The sequence below is a fragment of the Leptodactylus fuscus genome, chromosome 1 (assembly GCF_031893055.1).
Source record: "Leptodactylus fuscus isolate aLepFus1 chromosome 1, aLepFus1.hap2, whole genome shotgun sequence".
NCBI lineage: Eukaryota > Metazoa > Chordata > Amphibia > Anura > Leptodactylidae > Leptodactylus > Leptodactylus fuscus.
Genome location: NC_134265.1, coordinates 297177870 through 297201463, shown reverse-complemented (window position 1 = coordinate 297201463; position 23594 = coordinate 297177870). Strand labels below are relative to the sequence as shown.

Genomic DNA, 23594 nt, shown 5'->3' with positions numbered 1-23594 from the left:
AAAGGTTGCTTACATATCCATACGCATATTTAGTCTAGATTACCTTGTAAGAAATTTCAAAGTTCTCTCCTCCCCAGATCTGAAGTCCTGGGTCATACAGACCCAACTCGAAGAAGTATTCTCTCTCAATGGCAAACAATCCACCAGCCATGGCAGGAGACCTAAAAAACCACAATTGCATTGAATAAGCTTTTTTGTCATTGGTTAGGATAGTGTGAAAATGAGAAAAATCAGGAAGACTATTATTATCAAGAAAGCAAGACAGTGGAGAAAATCCATAAGAATGATGCAAAGACAGTGTGGAAGACAGAGCTGAAGGCCATTAAACAAAGGGAAGGTCTGGTAGAAGCAACTTGAAAGATAGCTTACCAATCCTATCTGAGGTATATGGGTGTCCCATCTCTCCTCTGATGGCAGGTGTTAGAGATCGGAAAAGGGTCAGGTAAACTGGATTTCAGCATGCCCAATCCTTGTGTTCACAGGTAAGATAAGCTGCTACCTGAGGTGTCTGGCAGCACCTTACTCTATACTGAGAACAAATGCACACCTGGCAAAGCCAAGCATGCATATGTATGGAGGGAGAGGGGGAATTTAGCATTCAGCCAAACGTACGTTCAGCCTACAACTATTGAAGGAATTCGTAAAAGGTTTTTAAAAGGGGTTATCCAGGAATCATAGGAAACTCAGGAGTGGCCAAGGTGGATGTGAAACAACAAAAAAGTCATAGTCACCTATTCCTTGTGCTATGTTGGGGGGTCCTGGTCCCCTTTCCTAACTGTGTGGGAAGTTACTAGAACAGAAGTGACCGCTGGGACTTGTGGCTGGCCACAGCAGTCATATGAGCCTCTACTCTTCTGGCTTGACATGGCAGAGAAAGGGAACCAGGGCTGTACTGAACAGAGCACCACGGATAGGCAAATTAAGGTATGTTCACAATACTGTTATTACAGTCTGTTGCTGACATCCATCAAAGGATGACAACAACTGACATTGGTAGTACAGTAATGCAGACAGACATGCAGTCCAAATTCATACCCATTGACTATAATATTTGGAAGAAAAAGTGGTGTATGCACTTCTGTCAGTTTTTCTTTCCAGCAAAGTAAAAATCATGATAAAAGAAAGCTTCACTTTTTACATGGGGTGAATGCAGACCCATACCAGATGACTGTCTGCATCTGTTGTTTAAAGAGGACCTTTCATGGTTTGGGGCACAGGCAGTTCTATATACTGCTGGAAAGCCGACAGTGCGCTGAATTCAGTGCAGTCGGCTTTCCCGATCTGTGCCCCGGGTAAAGAGCTATCGGTCCCGGTACTGTAGCGCTTTACAGTCAGAAGGGCGTTTCTTCTTCAAAGCAGCGCCTATCGCGCTGTACTGTGTGAGCGGGGAGGAACGCCCCCTCCCCTCCTGATAATACTCGTCTATGGACGAGTACTGTGAGCAGAGGGAGGGGGCGTTCCTCCCCGCTCACACTGTACAGCGTGACAGGCGCTGCTTTGAAGAAGGACGTACTTGACTGACTGTCAGGAACGCCCTTCTGACTGTAAAGAGCTACGGTATCGGGACTGAAATCTCTTTACCCGGGGCACAGATCAGGAAAGCCGAATTCAGTGCACTGTCTGCTTTCCAGCAGTATATAGAACTGCCTGTGCCCCAAACCATGAAAGGTCCTCTTTAAATATGGAAATATGAAACCCACCATGACACTTTTTTTTTTTTTTTTATAAATACCCACCCTGGCCACCCCCAAGTTTCCCATTCCTGGATAACCCCGTGAAGGAAGTAAAAGAAAATCTCCCCTGTATAATTTCCTTTTATTCCTACTAGTGGCACATATTGGACATTACATGTCACATGGAGTACAGGTTAACCACGGCCGGTTCTATGCCCTTGACATTTTGATTTTGCTCCTTTTAGAAAAGCTAACTCTAGCCATACATATTAAGATGTCTACAATGTCTATTATTTTATAATAAGTCACTAACAAGCATTGCTCAAGCGTTCCCTTTAGCATAGAAGCCTGCGCTGACCTCTTCTGGCACAGCTTTTTCAATTCTGCTCTGTGTACTAAATAACCTACATCATATCGATTTCTTGAGTGACAGTAACACTCACCTCCAGAGTAGAATGGAAGAAACAGCTTTGCATATTTATCATAAAGGCACCAGATAAGCAGGGTTAGTAAGAGCTGAATGGGGATGGCGCTCAGTTGTATTAGTTTATCTGCAGCAGAAGGAGCTGCTGGTTACCAAGTGAATATTTCAAGGAAAGGTTAAAAGTTCTGCATGTACAGAAAATGAGGCAGCAGCCCGCGTCTGGCAAGGAGAACTGGCAGTGGATGCTTAGGACTATCCACTGCTAGTAAAATTGTCAGAGAAGAGAAAAACGTAGTCCCACTTAGCCAGAAATAAATCTATATGTGAATTAGCATATGATAAAGTCACCAAATCTCCAAATACACCTAAAATAGTTTAGTAATATTAACTCCCTACATAATGTGCTGCTAATTAATTTATGCAGATTGCAAAATAACAATAGCTTTTAATATATCGTGTATGTGTTTGATTTCCATTATACTTAGGATTTTCATTAGCTTGTGTTTGTATATATGTTGTACACACCAGTATATAGGGTGAAGCAACAGACCGAGGAACTGATACGATATTACTCTATGTGGATTTTAACAGTATGTTAATATATAAGCACAAGTGCACTTACATCGTACCTCCAGTTATAAACAACTTTTCATAAATGAATAGTAAAGGTGAAAATAAGAAACTTTGTAATATATCTCATTAAACAATCTTCTCCACTTTTTAGGCAGTTACTCTCTCCATAGAAGACTATGAAAAGAGAGGAAGGGGATTAGAAAAGACACTCAAAAATTGTGGCTGTTACACTCAGCTGTTCCTTGCTATTACACTGCTAAGTTGTAGATCAGAAGCTGATAATACACAGAATGAGGCAATCAATGGAGAATTCTGCTCAGCCCCTCCATGCTCCACAGAGTAGTATGTGTGAATTTGAATCTGAGTAGTGAATACGAGATGGATATAATAGAAGCAAATCAGTGAGAATGACAATAAGGAGCAGGAGAACAGCTTAATAAGTGGAGAAGGACCTCCTTAAGATATATTGCACAATTTCTCATATTTCAATGTAGTATTCTTTTATGAAACGTTTTTATACCTGGAGGAATGTTTTAAGATCACCTTATAATGTTATAGAAAAAATATTTCAGACAATCTCAAATAAATCTCCACTTTACAGTGGAAAAACTGAGCTCCCTTGTGTGAAGTTTCACAATTCTCTGTTTATCCATCCGTTGGTTAACAGATTTGTGGCAACACCCACTAATGTGATGACTAAAATGGTGGCAGTGATGGGCATAAGTGATTTCACCATCTATAGGTCATGCTGTCCATACTCCTGATATAGCTTTTAGGTGACTGCTGTCTAGGTGGGTGATAAGCCTTTGGCAATACTTTTATTTTAGGGAAATAAATTATCAGGGATGTTAAAATCCATCATTCCGAGTCCTTTTCTCAGATGGTCGACAACTGAGTACAACCATCTACCCTTTGTATAGATTAGACTGTTGGTCAATCCCAATGGGCAAATCAACATTTTTTGTTTTGTACTGAAAATTCGAGCTTTGTTATATGGACAGCAACATTAATAAAAAAAAATCAATCACATTTTAGACAAATGATACCATTATAATTTCAGAATACAAGAACCATAATGAAAGACTGGTGGCTAAGTGGGACAGTACGAGAAAGCGGATAGAGGTGGAATCAGACATGCTGTAACTTAGTGCATCAGTACATTGCATAGAAAGAAACCTGCAAGCCGTTTAGTGATTACCGATAAGGCTCAGTTTTTGTTTTTCTCATATCCTTTTCTTTTTGGGTCAAGGGCACCCGCTTCCATAGCATACTCCAATCCCATGCTCCTCTAGCATACCCATCTTCATCACCTCCCCCTTGTGGTAATAAATGATAATTGTTGCCATCTATGACATCTATGAGAGGTACAGTGCATGCGGTTCTGTGGCGTGGTGGAGATGCAGGACACGAAGGACAAACATACCATCAGAAAGAATGGTGGAGAAATGAAAAGGGACAAAAACAGAAAAAAAATATTTAGAGACACATGAACATAAAAGGATAAAATCACATTCTTTACCAATAAGGTTCAGTTCTATGTTTTCGTTTGGCCTTTTCTCTGTCGCTTAATGGAATTCGTTTCCATAACATACTCCAGTCCCAGGCCCCTCGAGCAAAACCATCGCTATCCCCACCTTGCTGTGGCTCAATGGTATAAACATTGCCATCAATGTAATCTATTAGCGGAACAGTACAAGCAGTTCTGCCAGGATTCCAGGAGGGAAAGCGAATTCACAACAAGAAAAGACACGCAAAATTAGAGATGTAACATTAAGAGAGCAATACCATTAGCTAATACCAAATATAGGAAGAAACAAACACAAACATTGTAAATATTGTTCTGCAAATCAGTTATTAAATATATTCACATTTTCGCTGTTAGATAGCAAGTATATAAAACATTTGCAAATACATTACATGAAAAACACCAGGTTCACAAATGTGTCAGGGTATCCGATGTTCTGGTCTGAAGAACCAAAACAAAGGACAAATGGACTTCTAAAATAGCAGCCACATACGGAATTGGACGGACCCCATTGACTATAATGAGGTCCACTGGGTGTCCGTAGTTTTTAACTGCAAGTGCTGGAGGAAAGTCATGCATGCAGGACTTTCCGTCTGGAGATTTTAGGTGGACACGGTAATGGAGTCCCCGACGCAGATGTGAATCCTGTCATATTTTGCACGGATTCAGTCAACTTAACGCAACTAAACTCCCATAATGTAGTGGGATACTAAGTTTTTTTCCTATACCAGATTTCTATGAACGCTACGCTATGCAGTGCCTGTGCTTTTCCTCTCAGAAATATATGAATATGTTGACAACTGGGTGGTACTACTTGGGGGTTTGTCCCTACCAGACTGACTAGAGCCGATAGAGTCAGACTGTTTAGGAACACATCTCATTGACAAGGTTAATAGAAACATCCAGTTGTCACTTTATTCATAAATACACAGGATTACTAAAAGAAGAACACCACAATGCAGAGTTCTAGGAAAATGTCCCAGCAATATTTTCTCATGGAGAATACCAGAACGGATATGTCTAGCGTGGTGACTGGTGGTAGGAAGCTTACCATCACCAAAATCACTTGCATTTTGTAGGGGTGGTTACTTAGTACCATAATGAACTGACATTTTTGTGTCATAGTGCACTCTTACAACTTTTAATCTGCATTTAAAGAGGTTGCATGATTCATACCGATGACCTGAGCGCAGATCAGCTGTTACAGCAGCCTACAGGTGGTGGAAGCTGCTGCAGTGGACAGAGCAAAAGCAGGACTGCTCCTATTGAAGCTGCAATTCCCGGATGCCACCACTATCTAGTGGAGGGGGCTGCATGTCTCTCCCAATTCTTAAAGAGGAGCAGAGCTGCTTCTTCTTCCTCTTCACTGCAGCAAATTCTGGCACCTGTAGGCTAGTGAAAAAAACGATCTGTGCTGGGTCTGGGTGTAAGACCCCATAGATCAGATATCCCTGTGGATTGGTCATTAGCATGAAATATGCATAATGGATCAAAAACCCCTTTAAATTCGGTGTTCAGTAAATCTGGGATATGGTGGATCTGCTAGGGCACCCATAGATATGTGAATGGAGGTTCAAGATTGAAAAGGATGACTGCTAGACTCCATCTCTGTCTGTCTCAGAGATAAATGGAGCAGCATTGGGACATGGACAAGAAACTGATACCCTATATGGTGAATATTTGCAGGAAAAAAACCAAAACTTTAAAAATGATATATGGAAAAGTGTAAATCCCATTCCAAGTATTAGTATTCTAATCTAATGGCATCTGGTAGACCAGCAGATTCAGGTGCCACATACAGGACACCTGTACTAGGAGTCCTCTTTCATGTATAAATGTTGGGTACACTTTAAGAGGCAAGCTTTCAGTGCAGTGCAGAAAATAAACAGTGATTTAGTAGGCCTTTCATTTAATCAAATGTTACAAGCGTGCAGGGAAATTAACTTCTATACAAATTCAGCAATGAATGCACGCTCAACAATAAATGGGAGAATGCAGAAGTAATCAGAGCACAGCCATGGAAATAGAACATTTTCCAAGAAATCTACAACCCACACTGTAACAATAATCACATCCTACTCGCAAAAACGCAAAATGAAATTTCCCAGCTATAACAGAGGTGCAGCGCTTCCTATTCAGGGACCATTTCCATTTCACTTTTCATTTGATTTTGATTTAAATCTCCGTCAATGAGTAATATGTACGGTCAGAAAGCTTTCTTTGTGTCTGGCAGCCACCCGGCAGCAAAAATTCAGCGCTACATGAATACTTATACCTTAGAATAATACTGTATTACAGTCCAAGAATGTGGACATACTAGAAGTGGAGATGGAAACCCACAGGACCTCTGCTTTCCTTATCGAACACCAAGAGCAGATCAATCGACATTAAGAAAAAAAAATGCTCTCACTGCCTATAGCAACCAATCAGAGCTCAGCTTACGTATACCAACTATTCTGCACTGTGATTGGTTATTAAGGGCAACAAGACCAGTCTGTTTTTTAAGACTATTTTGATAAATATGCCCATGTGAAGTAAACTCTGGTTAAATGTCTGCCAGCAGTAAATTGGTTATGAACCTAATCCCTGTATATTGTAGTGCTTCTTCAGTTTCCAAATATGTCTCTATTATTCAGCATTGGAGCCCCATTAACTTATAAACTGTTACATTATTCATATGGACGTGAGGGGAAAAGTGTCCTAGGTTGCACTGGCTTCATTCTGAGCTCTAAGTTTTCAGGGTAATCACTTTTCCCTCATTTGCATCTGATTAACATGAAAATGTAACATCATGAGATTTATAATGAATTTACTACTGACAGACTCCCTTTAAAGAGGACCTGTCAACAAATGCAAACTGCTATATGATATACTTCATGTAATTACCGTTGCGTCCCTGATCAATTTGGCCAATATTTTTTTTTATCTATCTACTTATTCAAAATATACGATCCCTAGTATGTAAATTAGCTCTTGTTCTCCACGGGGGCAGTAACCGGTTAATAAAATAAAAGGTTACTGTCTATGTGGAGCGCAAGATTATATATATATATATATTATCAGGAGTCAGCGGCAATCAAGAAGCTAAATGAGGCTTGTCATTTACCATTATGTATTTGACAAGTCCTCTAATCTGTTTTGTCCACACTAATTTCCATACAGGAAGTCTTACAAGGGGGTTGTCCTATCAGCACTTTCATCTAACCACAGAGTATATGATAAGTATTTGATCGTTTAGGATTCCACCAGTAGGACCTCACCAATCAAACACAGGGGGTCTTGTGTCCCCTATTTGAAAGGTGAGAGCGGAGAGCCATTATTATTATTATTTATAATCACATACTGATAATTATATAACTTATAGTCTTTTTATGCATAGACACAAACTTGGGTACATTTTTATACCCTACGCAGAAGTACAAGGTCTGGCTCCTTTATGATTTGCATCTCTATTTTTTACACAGTCACTATAAATTGGACACTGTATGATAACATATATTATACTTTTTGGCTAAGCTTTTTAGGACAATACATCAATGATTTAAGAGTAGACATGATAATCATATTGGACTCCTGACCCGAGAGCACAAGCCAATTACCTGCTGCAAGACATTAGAAGATTGAGACAAAGCCCCGGAAGAGCTGTCAGTCCGGTGGTGTAATTGGCCAGCGCTGCCGTGTTCTGTGGCTTTGACGTTAGTAAGAAGTATAACAACAATCTGTTGCAATTTCAAGCACTGCAGATGACCCAATTTAATATACCGTATATACTCGAATATAAGCCGACCCGAATATAAGCCGAGGCCCCTAATTTTACCACAAAAAACTGGGAAAACTTATTGACTTGAGTATAAGCTGATGCAGCAGCTACTGGAAAATTTAAAAAATTAAAATGGTCGGAGTTTTTGGGTGCAGTAGTTCCTGGGTGCTGGGAAAGGGGAGGGGGTGTTTTGGTTGTCTGTCTGCCCCTTCCCTGAGCTTGAGGACTGTTTTTTTCCCCCCACTTGGAATTCAGCCTGGCTGAATATAGGGTATCTGTAGTGCTCCTATTAACCCCTTCCCGATGGAACAGGAGCACTGCAGATACCCTATATTCAGTAGACCGGGCACTTTCAGACACAGGGATACCTAATGTGTATGTGTTTCACAGTAGTTTTCAACTTTTATATGTATTATAGGGAAAGGAGGGATTTAGAACTTTTACTTTTTTTTAAAGCTTCTTTTTATTCCACTATTTTATGTGAGATTCTATACATTGATATTGTGGCTGGTCATAGACCCCCCCTTCCCTCTTAAAAAAACAAAACAAAACAAAAAAAAAAAAAACTATTGACTCGAGTATAAGCCGAGGGGGGCTTTTTCAGCACAAAAACTCTGCTGAAAAATTCGGCTTATACTCAAGTATATACGGTATATGACACAAACAAGACGTGCATATTTTTAGCAGAAACTTTATAATAAACCAGTCAAAAGTCTAGACACACACCTTTTCATTCTATGGTTTTCTTGTTTGTTTTTCTACAAATTAAATCTATGAAGGGGATACATGGAATTAAGTGGTCCACAAAAAAGTGTTAAACCACATTATGTTGTATATTTTAGATTTTTCAAACTAGTCCCCTTTTGCCTTGATGAGATTTGTACACTCTTAGCATTCAAACATCTTCATGAGGTAGCCACCTGGAATGGTTTGCCTCATCAAGAGTTAAGTTATACAATTTCTTGCTTTTGTGTTTGAAACAACACAAACCATGTGCACATTGCACGGTAACAGGTATATTCCAACCTGTACATTAAACACTGTCAGCCCTGTAATAAACTATAGTACCCTTATCTATTAGGCAAACTAACTCAACATTTTAGTCTCCCAAATCTGTAAAACTTGAAGATCAAGTTTGTGCATGTGTACTGCCTATTGCATACAATATACATTTATTTATGTTAGAATTCATACAAAATATACCTTACCTGTCTTTGGCTATGGGAGCTATTAAAGGAGCATACCAGTTAATTCCTACTTCACAGTGTGCATCTAGATAAATTAAAACCTAGAAGAGATCAATGTTACATCACATTAGAAAATGTAATGCACTGCTAGAAAAACAAAAAAAATAAAACTGATTGATGTCTGGATACAGCTTTGCCACTAAAGGTGCCTCTATTGACTAACCTGCAAGAATACAATTACGAGCTTTTTGCTTAGACACTCAATTGTAAACCTTCTTGTTTTTTTTTCTGTTAAAAGTATTCCAAATTTGGGAATGTAACGGTTAATTAAGAAACTTTTTCACGCTGCACCACACCATCACATGCATATTTAAAGTGTACCTCTAATTATAAACAATGAATAATGCATTTTACCATCTCAACCAACCAATTTTAGCCCCCACCATTCTTTAGCAACAAGTGCAGTTAGTTTTGGTGCCTGATGTGCTATTTAATCTCTGTAATGTCAGATGGGCAGTGTCAGGCAGGGGGTGTGATTCACAGCTCCAATTAGATACAGCCAATGTCAGAGTTCAGAATCATACCCCTTTGGCTGCTCCTGCCTGACGCTGCTCCCTTACAGTACAGAGCCTAAATAGCATATCAGGCACCGAAGAGAACAGCAATGATTGCTTGGGAAAGTAGAGGGCTAGAGAAAAAAATCCCAGCTGGGCCAGAATTAGCGAAGCGGCGGCTATTAATTGATGTAAAGAGCTGGACTTGTTGGAGTTTGTGAAAGGTCCTCTTTAATTATAGGAAACTTTATAACATGTCTTATTAAAGAGATCTGTTCCTTAAGCTGCTTTCCTCCTCCTTATCTTCAATTTGACTATTTGTTTACATTAAACTCCTATCTCCATATCCAGCCTCACACATAGAGCTCTATGGAGAAGGCAGGGGTGGAGTTGAGGCTTGTTGCCAAATGGTTAATGCATTTATGGTCTTGTTCTGTGCACTTCTCTACAAACCAATGAGTGTTTAAAAACCACAAAGTAGCAGAATGCAGCGATTATGTGAGTGTCTTTTCTAACAGTCTCTTCCTCTCCCTCCCCTCTTCATACACCAATATGTATAAAGTAACAGCCTGAAAAGTGGAGAAAAACCACTAATTTCTTTAATAAATATATTACAGTTTACCTGCACTATTCATTTATGCAAAGCGGTTTATACTGGAGGTACACTTTAACGTATGCGTCAAGAAAGCTTCAAGTGCATATATTAAACTGAGCCATAGGCCCCCATTAAACTGATGGAGGCTAAAGTAAAGTTCTTATGGCATTAGTACAGTGTTAGTCACTACTATACAGAACAATGCAACAGACTGTGCTACTCTGTACAGAGGTTTAGAAGCTGCATGATATACAAACAGTCTTGTCATAGGAGCTGCTAGGTCCGGTTTAACCAGTTGTACTGAAGATGACGATATACTAAGTGTAGCATTGACACTGCAATTTTCAAGTGAGAAAATCTTACAGGCCATATGGCTGCAATGACTGCCTACTGAGAAGGAAAAGTAGAGCGTTGTGACAACATGAAGCCAGACCTACATGATACTGGATGCAGCCATTCCATTTAATTTAATTCCTATAAATGACATTTATGATCTGGTACACTTGGTCATCTCGGGTATATTTGCATATGTAAATGTCAGAAAAGAAGTAACCCTCAAACTATTATAGAAGGCTCTTTGCAACACAGCAGTCAGCTTTAAAGCATGGAACAAAGCTGAACTATAGATCAATATTCTCACAGGCAACCAGAGTTGTTCTACACATGCTGCTGTGTTAGGGCAGGCACAGACAATATTTTACTCTGTGTAGAAGAAAAACAGAGCTCAGACCATTTTATCAGTATACGGATTCTGGGATGCACTTATGTAAAAAGCAAAGAACTGATCAGTACTCTTCAAAGAGAAACTGACGGGTCTGTTATAGTAAACGGTCGTATTCCTCAGAGTATAATTCGAGGCATCTTTTCTTATAATTCGGAGTGTTGTTAATAAATCTATTTCTACTACAAACATATGTAGAAATTGACAGCACGGTGGCTCAGTGGTTAGCACTGTAGCCTTGCTGCACTGAAGTCCTAGGTTCAAGTTTTACCAAGAAAATCATCTACAAGGAGTTTGTATGTTCTCTCCATGTTTGTATGGGTTTCCTCCCACTAAAAAGACAGTGGTTGACATTGCCTGTAAAACACTACAGAACACGTTGGCGCTTAGGCAGCACAGTGGCTCAGTGGTTAGCAGTACAGAGCCTAAATAGCATACAAGGCACCAAAACTAACAGCACTGATTGCTTGGGAATGGTGGTGGATAGAGAAAAACGTCCAACTGGGCAAGAATCAGCGGAGCAGCACCTATTAACAGGTGCTAAGAAGTGGAGTTGGAGGTGATGAAAGGTCCTCTTTAATATAGAATACAAGCACTTGCTAAACTGAAGCTGGCCACAGAACACCCAGCACAACCAACCGCAGTGTCATCCTGTAACATCACAAGCAATGTACATGAATGGGGGAGCAAAACAATGAGTGTCATGGTTGTGACAACATTGGGGTTGCATTGTGACCCCACAGATGTACACTACTTGCAATGATGCTAGGAGAAACAACAATTTTCGGATGCACAGTCGGTATTTCCGCCAAAAATCGCTGTTTAGCCCCAGCCTAGGATGAAACTTCAAAACAAGGCTGGTTAAAGGGATATTCATTTTATACATACTGTATCAGACTGGGCCTCTTGTGCATGCTATTGCTTTTATTAATTTTTAATTCCATGAGGCTGTACATGGTTAAATGTATCTCTCAGTGAGACTCAAAAACATGGTCCTCAAGCGGAGCTATTATGGCTGAGGACATGGCTGCGTGTTCATAGAGCTGTGTGCCTGCATATATTGTGAGAATCTATAAAAGGCCGCAATATAATCTTACTTACTTGTCCTAGTTTAGCTTTCTGGGCTCCGATGCTTCTTGCTTGTATAAGCCCTTCTCTTCGTTCATTTCTAAATACCTTTACCAGCCCATTCCATTGTTTGATATAATTGTCCAGCCTTCCCTTTAGGTGTTCTAGAAGAATAAAAACAGGCAGATCCATAACAATACCACTCTTACGATCCTGCACTGCCCTTAAATCTGAAGCACGCTATCCAATTCTTTTGCCAGAGCAGTCACAGACATTGATGCTGGCATGTGGGTAGCACAGTATATTCATGACTGTATTTCATGACTGATACCACTTGCACCGAACATGGTTTATTTCTAGGTTCTATTACATAATCCTCACAGGATGGTTTAGCAGCTATCTGTATACATTTCACAAGTGATGTGTCAAGTGGGTTTTCGCCAGGATAGTGAATGGTTGAATGTGTAACCACAAGCTTCACTGTCCCACACAAGTCTTAACTTCTAAAAAAAAAAAAAAAAAAAAAAGAGATCCTTGTTGTAACACAAAACAAATAAATGTCACTAAGTTTGTCACCTTCATGATCTCAGCTGCTCAGAGCAACACCAAATGTTCAGTGTGACATCTGGTTGCTGCGGTAAAGAGCCATCAAACCACAAGATGTATACAGAGCCTAAAGAACAATGGAGACATGGGTGCTCATGTATGAAATGGCTTAAAGGGCTTGTCCCACGTAACGTTATTATATGCTCTGTTAAGTAGCCAAAACATTGCGATTTTAATGTATTCAGAAATAACGTTCCTGTCTAGAAATCACTGTTAGATACATGAGTTTATCATTTAGATAATGTACTCATTTTATTTTACACGTTTACATTACATATGTGACAATACCAACCATGTGGGGTTTTTCCATTAAAAAAAAAATGTCTATTTTTACTTTCTATTTGAAGCCACTTAGAGGATGTAGGCAGCATTGACCAGTATACCTATGGGGTTAAATGACAAATATGCTCTCTGACTTATAATGGGGGTGGGGGGTGATACCACAAACAACAGTACAAGGTACTCCTTCCCTAGGATCATTTGAAGTCACAGAGGCAGAAGAATAAGAAATCATCCTCCTTTCCCTGCACACTGAAATGAGTATCTTGTTCTACTGGGAATACAGGCAAGATTCTTGGCTTCAAAACAACCCCAAATTCACAGTTTGAGCTCCGGTAGCTCCAGAGAACCATGTAAGTAACTGCTCCCGCTGTAGTTTCTCTGCCTGACTCCTATTCAGTGCCTTAATCAAAACCTGAGCAGAAGACAGGCAAACTGTTAGGGGTTAAACAGTATTTTGGCAGTGAGGACCTAACCATAGGGATAGGTCATCAATACCAGATTGGTGGAGGACGGACACCCAGCACCCACATTAATCATTTGTTCACAGCCAATGCCAAAACTACACAGAGGAGGATGCCAGAAAGAAGCTGGTTACAGCAGCTCAGCTCCCATTGATTTTATGGATGGTGTAGGGTGCAGGGCAGTGTGCCAGCCACCATCATATTGTGAGCAAATCTTATGTCTAGGATTAGCTTTCTTGAGCAGAACTCACCTTTGTTACTGTAATCATCTATCATGACAATCTCAGCCAAGAATTTTCTAGGAGTTCTCTTGATGACACTGTGAACAGTCCTCATGAGCGTCGACCAGCCTTCATTATGGAAAACAATGATCACACTGGACGTCAGCAAGTTTTCATCGTAATGCCAGTACTTGCACCTACAAATAACAATTTTCAAATAGTTATGAACAGTGACATGTTTTCTAACAAAAACAGTAAAAAAAGATTAGATTTTATTCACCAACCAATGCAAGGAAAAACAAGACATAGTTACATAGTAGATGAGGTTGGATAAAGTCATGAGTCCATCAAGTCCAACCTATAACCCTACAATCCCCTACAGACATAAATTCTATTTTCTCTACATGTGTGTGTGGATACAAAGATGTCATCTTGCAAATCTGTGAAAGAAATCTAAGGCCCCATTCACACGGGGCAAGAGGGGGCAGATTTTGGCGCCGAATCCTCCTCAAAATCTGCCTCCTCACAATAGAGGTCTATGTAGACCGCTACCGTCCTTTTTTCCGTGAGTGGTTTGTTCCCGCTCACAGAAAAAACAAGCGAGCTGCCCTTTCTACAGGCGGATTCCGCGGCTGATCCAGTTGCAGCGTCCACCTTGCGGCAGCACGCTCCAGACTAGGCCCATTCATTTGGGCCTACTCCGGAGCGGCAGCCGTGACTGTCAGAAACCGCGACAGTCGTGGCAGGCGCATTTTGGTCCTATTCTGACACGGCTTCCTGCATCAAAATCAGGACCAAAATACGCCATCCTGTGCCCTGTGTGAACAGGGCCTCAGGGTATCCCATCAGTTGGGTTTTCACATGCTGGGTGACCAGTACAAGGGTGTCACATGCTTAAGAATTGTACAGCAAAACCCTGTTTGGTGTGCACAGTACCGGAAAGACATATCGGGCGGAATTTATCAAGACTGGCACTTCTCTTGTGTGTTGAATATGTGACTAATTTATGGAGAGGTATTCTTAAATAAACTGGTGCTTCTCCTGTCCTCAATGTGCCAAAAACTCAGATCTACAGCTAGGATGTGGTGTAAATTAGACAATTACTATAGAAAATTACAGCAGTTTATGGCGTAAATTATAATGAATTTGCTGGGCCGTGAGAGGCCACACCCCACCAGATAAGCCACACCCCTGAATATCTAACATAAAAGCACAAAACATCAAAAAGTTATCATGTTTGGTGCAATATCGCCGCAAATCACTAATAAAATTCCCGTTTTATGCGCTGCACCTTTACCTGTTGCAGATCTGTGGTTCTTGACAACAAGACGTACTACTATTCTGCATGTATAAACTCAGCATTATTGTGGATTTCTGCTATATAAAGGTTATTTCATTAGTGGGGGAGGGGGATATACAGCTGCCAGGCAAATCTGGTGTCGCTTATCTAACAGGGCATCAAAGTCTTGACAGGTTGAGATCCATGGGGATTAACCATAGCAGAAGACCAGACATGTCGTAGTACTGTATGCCAGACCGGTCTATTACATGTTTTAATACCATATCGTTTAACACACGATCACGCAGTATTACTCTACATAGTTATCTGGGGGGTTTCAATGGCAAAATAATTTGCACATTTTCTAACATTCTTCTATATCTGAAACATGAAGGATTTACTCAGACATGGTAATATGCAAGAAGAGAGGCCACAGATAAGAGAATGTGAGCGCTCCCCCTGCCAGTGATTAGAGCACAGCAGAGCGCAGGAGCAGGGAGCACATAATTATCTCCCTGCTCACTTTCCCTCAGTCAATGCTTTAAAGGAAAACTTTGAGGACATGATTCTCTAATATGAAAGACTAAATATGAAAGTTCCCTGTAGCTTAAATGTAGCATATTCTAGATGTGTAAGCGCTAGTGATTTTTATTGATGTTGTTTGTCAGTCCTCACGAGCTGTTTGGTCGTCTGTGCCCTTCACAATAGGGCGCCCGGCTGACGTTTATGGTCTTGAACGATATAGATGAAAGCTTCATTGCTACTAGTGGATATGTCCTTCACCGCTTAGTGAGTTACTGTCCTATAAAAGCCGCTTCTTAGGTACCAGCTTTCTGAAGACCTAAACAGCAGCTTAGCTTATGTTATAATAAAAGGCTGGACTAGAGTACCATCAAGGACTTATGACTATTGTGCCCCCCTTCCTCCTCATAGATTGCAAGCTCTTGTGAACAGGACCATCCCTCCTATTGTGTGAATTGATCATTCAATTTGGGGGTTGGACAATCCCTTTAAATTTTTATTCTGTAACATCTAATTTTGTCTGTACATGAACCCTATTATTTATGCTGCATATGCTGTTGGTATTATATGAATAAAAATTACTATTTTTCTACAGTGTACTGAGCCAGAAGTGGAAATAAAATCATGCCATACTACTATAGCAAGGTTCACATTCCCTTTAATTGGAGGCGCATGGCAAAGCCCAAGGTCACTTGAATGGGAACGCAACATCAGTACCCAGTACAGTTCATAGTGTACAGATCTGTTGCTCCCCTTTCCCTAGAGCATCACTGTCCTGTTTTCTTTTCGTTAATCCTTCAGTATCTCCCTGAATTACAAATGGATGACAGGGGCCATAAATCTACTGCTAATTTCTGAGAATCCTACTAATATCAGAAATGTGAAAGTTTGCGGGCGTTACTCAATCACGCAAAAACAGCTGAATGGATTTATATGAAATTTGGCACATAGATAGTTTGTAACCTCGACTAACACATAGGCTACTTTTTATCCCGGTAAATGAAATCGTTTCACAACTGTTATGAATTTATATTCATATACTATATTACACTGCTCTTGCTGCCAGGACTATCAGCTAATTGCACTTTGCTGATAAAGCCAGGTCTGTTATCTCTCTATGTAAAAAAACACACAACACATCCATTCCATCCACTCTGTACAAACATCTGCATATTATTGGATTTGATCCAATGCTGAGACACTGACATAAAAAAACCACCTTCAATAAAATTAGCAGTTTGCCAATTTTAAACATGCTGGGGAAAAAAAAAATCTAATTTGAGGCAAAATTCTAAAAACGAGAGCTATGACGGTAGCCAGAAGACACAGACTTCTCCTGCAGCGGAGCTGAGGAGGATTGAGCAAGCTAGGCATCAAGTGGATCTTAGAGCAGCTGAAACACCGGAGTAGGCGAGTCATTGAAGCCAACAACACGCCCATTACATGGAGTCCCAGCGAGCTGCTGAGACGCCGGAACAATCACAGGCATGGCGTGAGGAATAAGTTCAGCGGCAGGACAGCTTGAGAACTGCCGAAACGCTGGAGCAGGAAAACCATTGACGGCAGCAATTTTCTGAATACAGGTGGATCATCAACAACAACATGCAGACGAAGTCACAGGCAGAGGCTAGTATGGATATATATATATATATATATTATCAGAAATTAGAAAATTATATTATATATCATGAAATCTGTGGTAAAATCCAGCCATAAACTATGTATCAAATGAAAAAAACAAACAAAAAAAAAACAACCACACACACAAAGCAAAATAGTGCCGTCAATGGATATCCAACAACAAATGTATGACAGTAAAAACAAAACTACATGTAAATAAGCCAAGTATAGAAAAGCAGGACTTGTAATGACTCTGAGGCCGTTACAACTGAGAACTGTGACTCAAAGCATACTTGCACATTGCAAATACCCTGACAAAGACCAGAAAACATCTGCTCTGCATTGTATTTCTAAGGAGGGAGGAGGGGAGTGTAGAGGAAGCTGAGAACCCATGCCTTGAAGAAAAGAGGAGGGAAAGAAAAAACAGCCCATACAGAGGGGAGACAGACAGCAACAAATGTTTGATTCTTATAGCAGCCATAAAAGCCGCCCCTTGAAAATTAATCTGGCTGAAAGGCCTGGTACTTGCAAGCATCTGAAAGCAATCTATTAGTCTGTTTTTAACTCAATGACTCTTGAGCTCGCTTTTAGTAACCATAATGCAAACTAGGAGCACATCCCATCAAATTACATGTACTCCAGTGTTACAGATCCTGAAGGGACAAGCCCTAACAAAATGGAAATTAAACAGCAGAAAAATGTTCTGCATTTCCCGGTATCTGTAAAGCACATGACAGATCCTGCACAGTCTCTGCTCCTTTCTGTGCTTTCTATGTCATTTAAAATTCAGCGGAGATGAAGGCAGCCGGCGATGATTCTCAGAGTCAAAGAAAACCATGTGCTGAGAAAGAAAAATGACATCAATCTACAGCTCGCAAAAGTATTATCTGTATTATATGACAGCATGCATTTCAATAGCGTGCCTGCTAGTCTAGTCTAAAAGGGCTATTTCCACCTCTACTATCATATAGAGAGCTATAGCTTACAGAGAATGTCTCGCCAGGAAATTATCTATTGTTTAAATCACATTTTTATGTGGATTTTTAAAGAATTTTCAGTGATGTTGTTTTTAATTTTCCAAATGAATATCTATTTTAAAAAAAATCCTAAAAATCTTGCAATTCCAACCAATGCCAATAAACCTAAAACAATGTTTGACTTCCTGTTTCCTATAGAAGGGTCATAGGCCATAAACACAATGGTCTGGGAGAGTTTTCTAGACATGCTGCCTGACCTGGGCACAAGTCATTGTGTGCAGAGGGGAATAGATGTGCTGTGAAATCCTCTATTGTAGACTCTGTGTCTTATCTACATATACATGAGAAATGTGACCATCAGTGTGCTGATAAGTGAGGTGACTGCTGCAAAGAATTCTTCTACAGTCTCAGCATATTATATGGCCTAGTGACACCTGCACCCTCTCAGACTCTCTCCTACCACTCGCTGACATATCCTCAATCCAGGACACAGATGCCGCTGCTGCCTTCTATAATACCACCATTACCTCAGCCCTTGATTCTGTGGCCCCCTACACAAACTCCAGAGCCCGACCAACCAATAGACAACCCTGGCACACTGACCAGACTAAAAAACTGAGACGTGCCTCGCGGGTTGCAGAGCGCCTCTGGAAGAAAAGCCACTCCCAGGAGGACTTCCTCAGGTACAAAGAGGCAGTTCTCACATTTAAGAACGCACTCACCGCCGCCAAGCAGGTCTACTTCACCACACTCATATCCGCACTCTCTCGCAACCCCAAACAACTATTCTCCACCTTCAACTCCCTCCTCCCGCCCCCCCTCCGACATCACTTATCTCAGCTGACGACTTCGCCTCCTACTTTAAAACTAAAATTGACACCATCAGAGACAGCCTCACCCTACTCCCCCGACAATCCATCCACCCAACTACTCGCTGCTCCCCATCCCTGACCTGTTTCTCCTCCATCACTGATGAAAAACTCTCCTCCCTAATCTCCAAATCCCACCTCACCTCCTGTGCGCTCGACCCGATTCAATCACATCTCATCCCCAAGCTCACTGAAGTTATCACTCCAGCCCTAACCCATCTCTTCAATCTATCCCTAACCAATGGATCCTTCCCCTCAGCCTTCAAACACGCCACTGTCACTCCTATACTTAAGAAACCGTCCCTGGACCCGTCCTCTCCTGCCAACTATCGTCCCATCTCACTGCTCCCGTACGCCTCAAAACTTCTCGAGCAACACGTCCACTCAGAACTCTCCTCCTATCTCTCGTCCAACCTGCTCTTTGACAGACTTTAGTCAGGCTTCAGACCCCGGCACTCCACTGAAACTGCCCTAACAAAAGTCACTAATGACCTGCTAACCGCCAAAGCCAAGTGCCATTACTCTGTCCTCCTCCTCCTCGACCTCTCCTCTGCCTTTGACACAGTTGACCACTCCCTCCTGTTAGAAATTCTCTCATCCCTTGGCCCATTCCTGGATCTCCTCATACCTCTCTGACCGCACATTCAGCGTCTCCCACTCGCACACCACCTCCTCACCTCGCCCTCTCTCTGTAGGTGTCCCCCAAGGCTCCGTCCTAGGACCCCTCCTGTTCTCCATCTACACCCTTGGCCTGGGCCAACTCATAGAATCTCATGGCTTTCAGTACCACTGCTATGCCGATGACACCCAAATATACATCTCTGGACCAGACATTACCTCCCTGCTGGCCAGAGTTCCAGATTGTCTAGCGGCCGTAGCCTCCTTCCTCTCCTCCCGCTTTCTCAAACTCAACATGGAGAAAACAGAGTTTATCATCTTCAGCCCATCCTGTATGGCCCCTCCACCTGACCCATCTATCAAAGTTAATGGAACCCCACTTACCCCTGTCCCACAGACCCGATGCCTTGGGGTTACCCTGGACTCTGACCTATCCTTCAAACCACATATTCAAACCCTCAACACCTCTTGTCGCCTCCAGCTCAAGAACATCCACCGAATCCGCTCCTTCCTCACCCCGGAAACTACCAAGATGCTCGTCCAGGCCCTCATAATCTCCCGCTTAGACTACTGCAACACCCTTCTGCATGGACTCCCGGCAAACACCCTCGCCCCCCTCCAGTCCACCTTAAACTGTGCTGCTCGCTTAATCCACCTCACCCCCCGATCTTCATCGGCTGCTCCCCTCTGCCAGTCCCTCCACTGGTTACCCATAGCCCAGCGAATTGAGTTCAAGCTACTAACACTAACATACAAAGCCATCCACAACCTGTCCCCTCCATATATCTCTGACCTCATCTCCCGCTACCTGCCCACACGTAACCTCAGATCCTCCAACGACCTCCTACTCCGCTCTGCCCTCATCCGCTCCTCACACAACCGTCTCCAAGACTTCTCCCGTGCATCCCCCATACTCTGGAACTCCTTACCACGACACATAAGACTGACCCCCACAATCACAGGATTCAAGAAGGCCCTGAAGACTCACCTATTCAGGAAGGCCTACAACCTCCAATAACACTATCACCGCACCGCCATCTGTACAGTCTCCCCCTCTCCTTCTGTCTCTACCCCCTTCCCTCATAGATTGTAAGCCCTCGCGGGCAGGGCCCTCTACCCCACTGTGCCAGCCGATCACTGTTAGTATGATATGTACCTGTATATTTTGTGAATTGTATGTAACCCCCAAATGTAAAGCACCATGGAATTAATGGTACTATATAAATAAACACTAAAAACACTAATAGTGCCTAGTCATTTTCTGGTGACACATTACCTTTAAATGGAGTCTACCACCTACCACAAATATATTCAACTGCCTTTGCCATGTTAGGCTAAGGTCCCACTGGCAGGAAACGCAGCGCTAAAATGCTGCAGGACGAATCGCAGCGAACGCATTGCGGTTCTTCCAGCAGCGCTTTCACAGAGTTTTCCTTCACGGACTTCGCCGACGTTTCCGTAGATATACAGTGCCTACAAGTAGTATTCAACCCCCTGCAGATTTAGCAGGTTTACACATTCGGAATTAACTTGGCATTGTGACATTTGGACTGTAGATCAGCCTGGAAGTGTGAAATGCACTGCAGCAAAAAAGAATGTTATTTCTTTGTTTAATTTTTTTTTAAATTGTGAAAAGTTTATTCAGAGGGTCATTTATTATTCAACCCCTCAAACCACCAGAATTCTGTTTGGTTCCCCTAAAGTATTAAGAAGTAGTTCAGGCACAAAGAACAATGAGCTTCACATGTTTGGAGTAATTATCTCTTTTTCCAGCCTTTTCTGACTACTTAAGACCCTCCCCAAACTTGTGAAAAGCACTCATACATGGTCAACATGGGGAAGACAAAGGAGCATTCCAAGGCCATCAGAGACAAGATCGTGGAGGGTCACAAGGCTGGCAAGGGGTACAAAACCCTTTCCAAGGAGTTGGGCCTACCTGTCTCCACTGTTGGGAGCATCATCCGGAAGTGGAAGGCTTATGGAACTACTGTTAGCCTTCCACGGCCTGGACAGCCTTTGAAAGTTTCCTCCCGTGCCGAGGCCAGGCTTGTCCGAAGAGTCAAGGCTAACCCAAGGACAACAAGGAAGGAGCTCCGGGAAGATCTCATGGCAGTGGGGACATTGGTTTCAGTCAATACCATAGGTAACGTACTCCACCGCAATGGTCTCCGTTCCAGACGAATCCGTAAGGTACCTTTACTTTCAAAGCGTCATGTCAAGGCTCGTCTACAGTTTGCTCATGATCACTTGGAGGACTCTGAGACAGACTGGTTCAAGGTTCTCTGGTCTGATGAGACCAAGATCGAGATCTTTGGTGCCAACCACACACGTGACGTTTGGAGACTGGATGGCACTGCATACGACCCCAAGAATATCATCCCTACAGTCAAGCATGGTGGTGGCAGCATCATGCTGTGGGGCTACTTCTCAGCCAAGGGGCCTGGCCATCTGGTCCGCGTCCATGGGAAGATGGATAGCACGGACTACCTGGAGATTTTGGCCAAGAACCTCCGCTCCTCCATCAAGGATCTTAAGATGGGTCATCATTTCATCTTCCAACAAGACAACGACCCAAAGCACACAGCCAAGAAAACCAAGGCCTGGTTCAAGAGGGAAAAAATCAAGGTGTTGCAGTGGCCTAATCAGTCTCCTGACCTTAACCCAATTGAAAACTTGTGGAAGGAGCTCAAGATTAAAGTCCACATGAGACACCCAAAGAACCTAGATAACTTGGAGAAGATCTGCATGGAGGAGTGGGCCAAGATAACTCCAGAGACTTGTGCCGGCCTGATCAGGTCTTATAAAAGACGATTATTAGCTGTAATTGCAAACAAGGGTTATTCCACAAAACATTAAACCTAGGGGTTGAATAATAATTGACCCACACTTTTATAATTAAAATTTATTAAAATTTAACTGAGCAACATAACTTTTTGGTTTGTAAGATTTATGCATCTGTTAATAAATCCTGCTCTTGTTTGAAGTTTGAAGGCTCTAACTTATTTGCATCTTATCAAACCTGCTAAATCTGCAGGGGGTTGAATACTACTTGTAGGCACTGTAATTGACATGCTGCATGCTGCGATTTTCAAAACCACAACGGTTTTGGAAATTGCGGCATGTCCGTGCTGCGATTTTTTCTGCAAAGTGGGCATGAGATTCGCATGAATCCCATCCACTTTGCAAGTACTGTAAAACGCCGCAATTTTTACTGCTGCGGCAAAATCGCGGTGTTTCCAGCCAGTGGGGCCCCGGCCTTACAGTGATAACCAACATTTTGTGGATTGTGAGAAGAACTTTTGAAGTTTTATGCAAATTAGGTAGTTGGTGCACTAGGGGCAGGCCTTCAGCTCCCTGGAGCACTGCTCTTGTTACTAAGACCCCTATCATCTCCTACCTAGACCATCATGTGCAGTGAGAGTTGTTTTTCCCACTAATATAACTTTACCCATACTACTTGAGTAGCCTTAGCAGTGCTTCCAGGGCTTAAAGGGGTATACCCATGATGCTTGTTCACCAACCTGCAGGCTGTTGTGCTCTCTTCACTTCCAGCTTTTCTCGGCACATAGGTGGGCGGGGTTTCACTTGCACGGGATTGGTTGTAAATGAATAACCACAGTGTGAAGCTGATGTAGCAGAGCTGGATTTGAGTCAGTTTGCATTACATACAGAGGTAATGGACTCCCTATCTCAGCCTTTATCAGCCAAATTCAATTAAACTGACTGATAAGAGCTCAGAAATCCCAGAGCTCTTACCTCCCCTATCTGAAAAGCTCCGCTACTTAAAAGACACAAACAGCTCAGAGCTGCTCCAAGCCCCTCCCTCTCCCTCTGAGAGCAGACAGCTACATCAATTGACAAATGAGCAGATAATCCCAAGAGTCATAGAAACGGAGTGTAAACAATGAAGTGAGTAAATTAAGATGGCGGCCAAACAAAGCAGTTTTGATAAAGCAATGCATTTAGGAAAAGTCTTAAATCCACATAAACTATATAGAGCCAAAAAGAACAATCCAACCACACATATAGAATAATAAAATATAGTAATACTTTATTAAT

General features: G+C 41.9%; 1 protein-coding gene across 2 annotated transcripts in view; it reads right to left on the bottom strand.

Annotated features, from left to right (window-relative positions):
• The window catches only part of GALNT7 (polypeptide N-acetylgalactosaminyltransferase 7), a 126183-nt gene that overhangs the window by 22917 nt on the left and 79672 nt on the right, over window positions 1–23594 (bottom strand). The window contains exons 3-7 of one of the 2 annotated variants that reach the window (XM_075258258.1): window positions 13681–13847; window positions 12114–12244; window positions 9164–9243; window positions 4190–4372; window positions 44–161 (exon numbers count right to left, since the gene is read on the bottom strand). In XM_075258258.1, the coding sequence (XP_075114359.1) occupies window positions 44–161; window positions 4190–4372; window positions 9164–9243; window positions 12114–12244; window positions 13681–13847 (679 nt within the window). Of the gene's footprint in view, window positions 1–43; window positions 162–3868; window positions 4052–4189; window positions 4373–9163; window positions 9244–12113; window positions 12245–13680; window positions 13848–23594 lie in introns of both variants that reach the window. The other variant, XM_075258251.1, reaches the window with a different exon arrangement.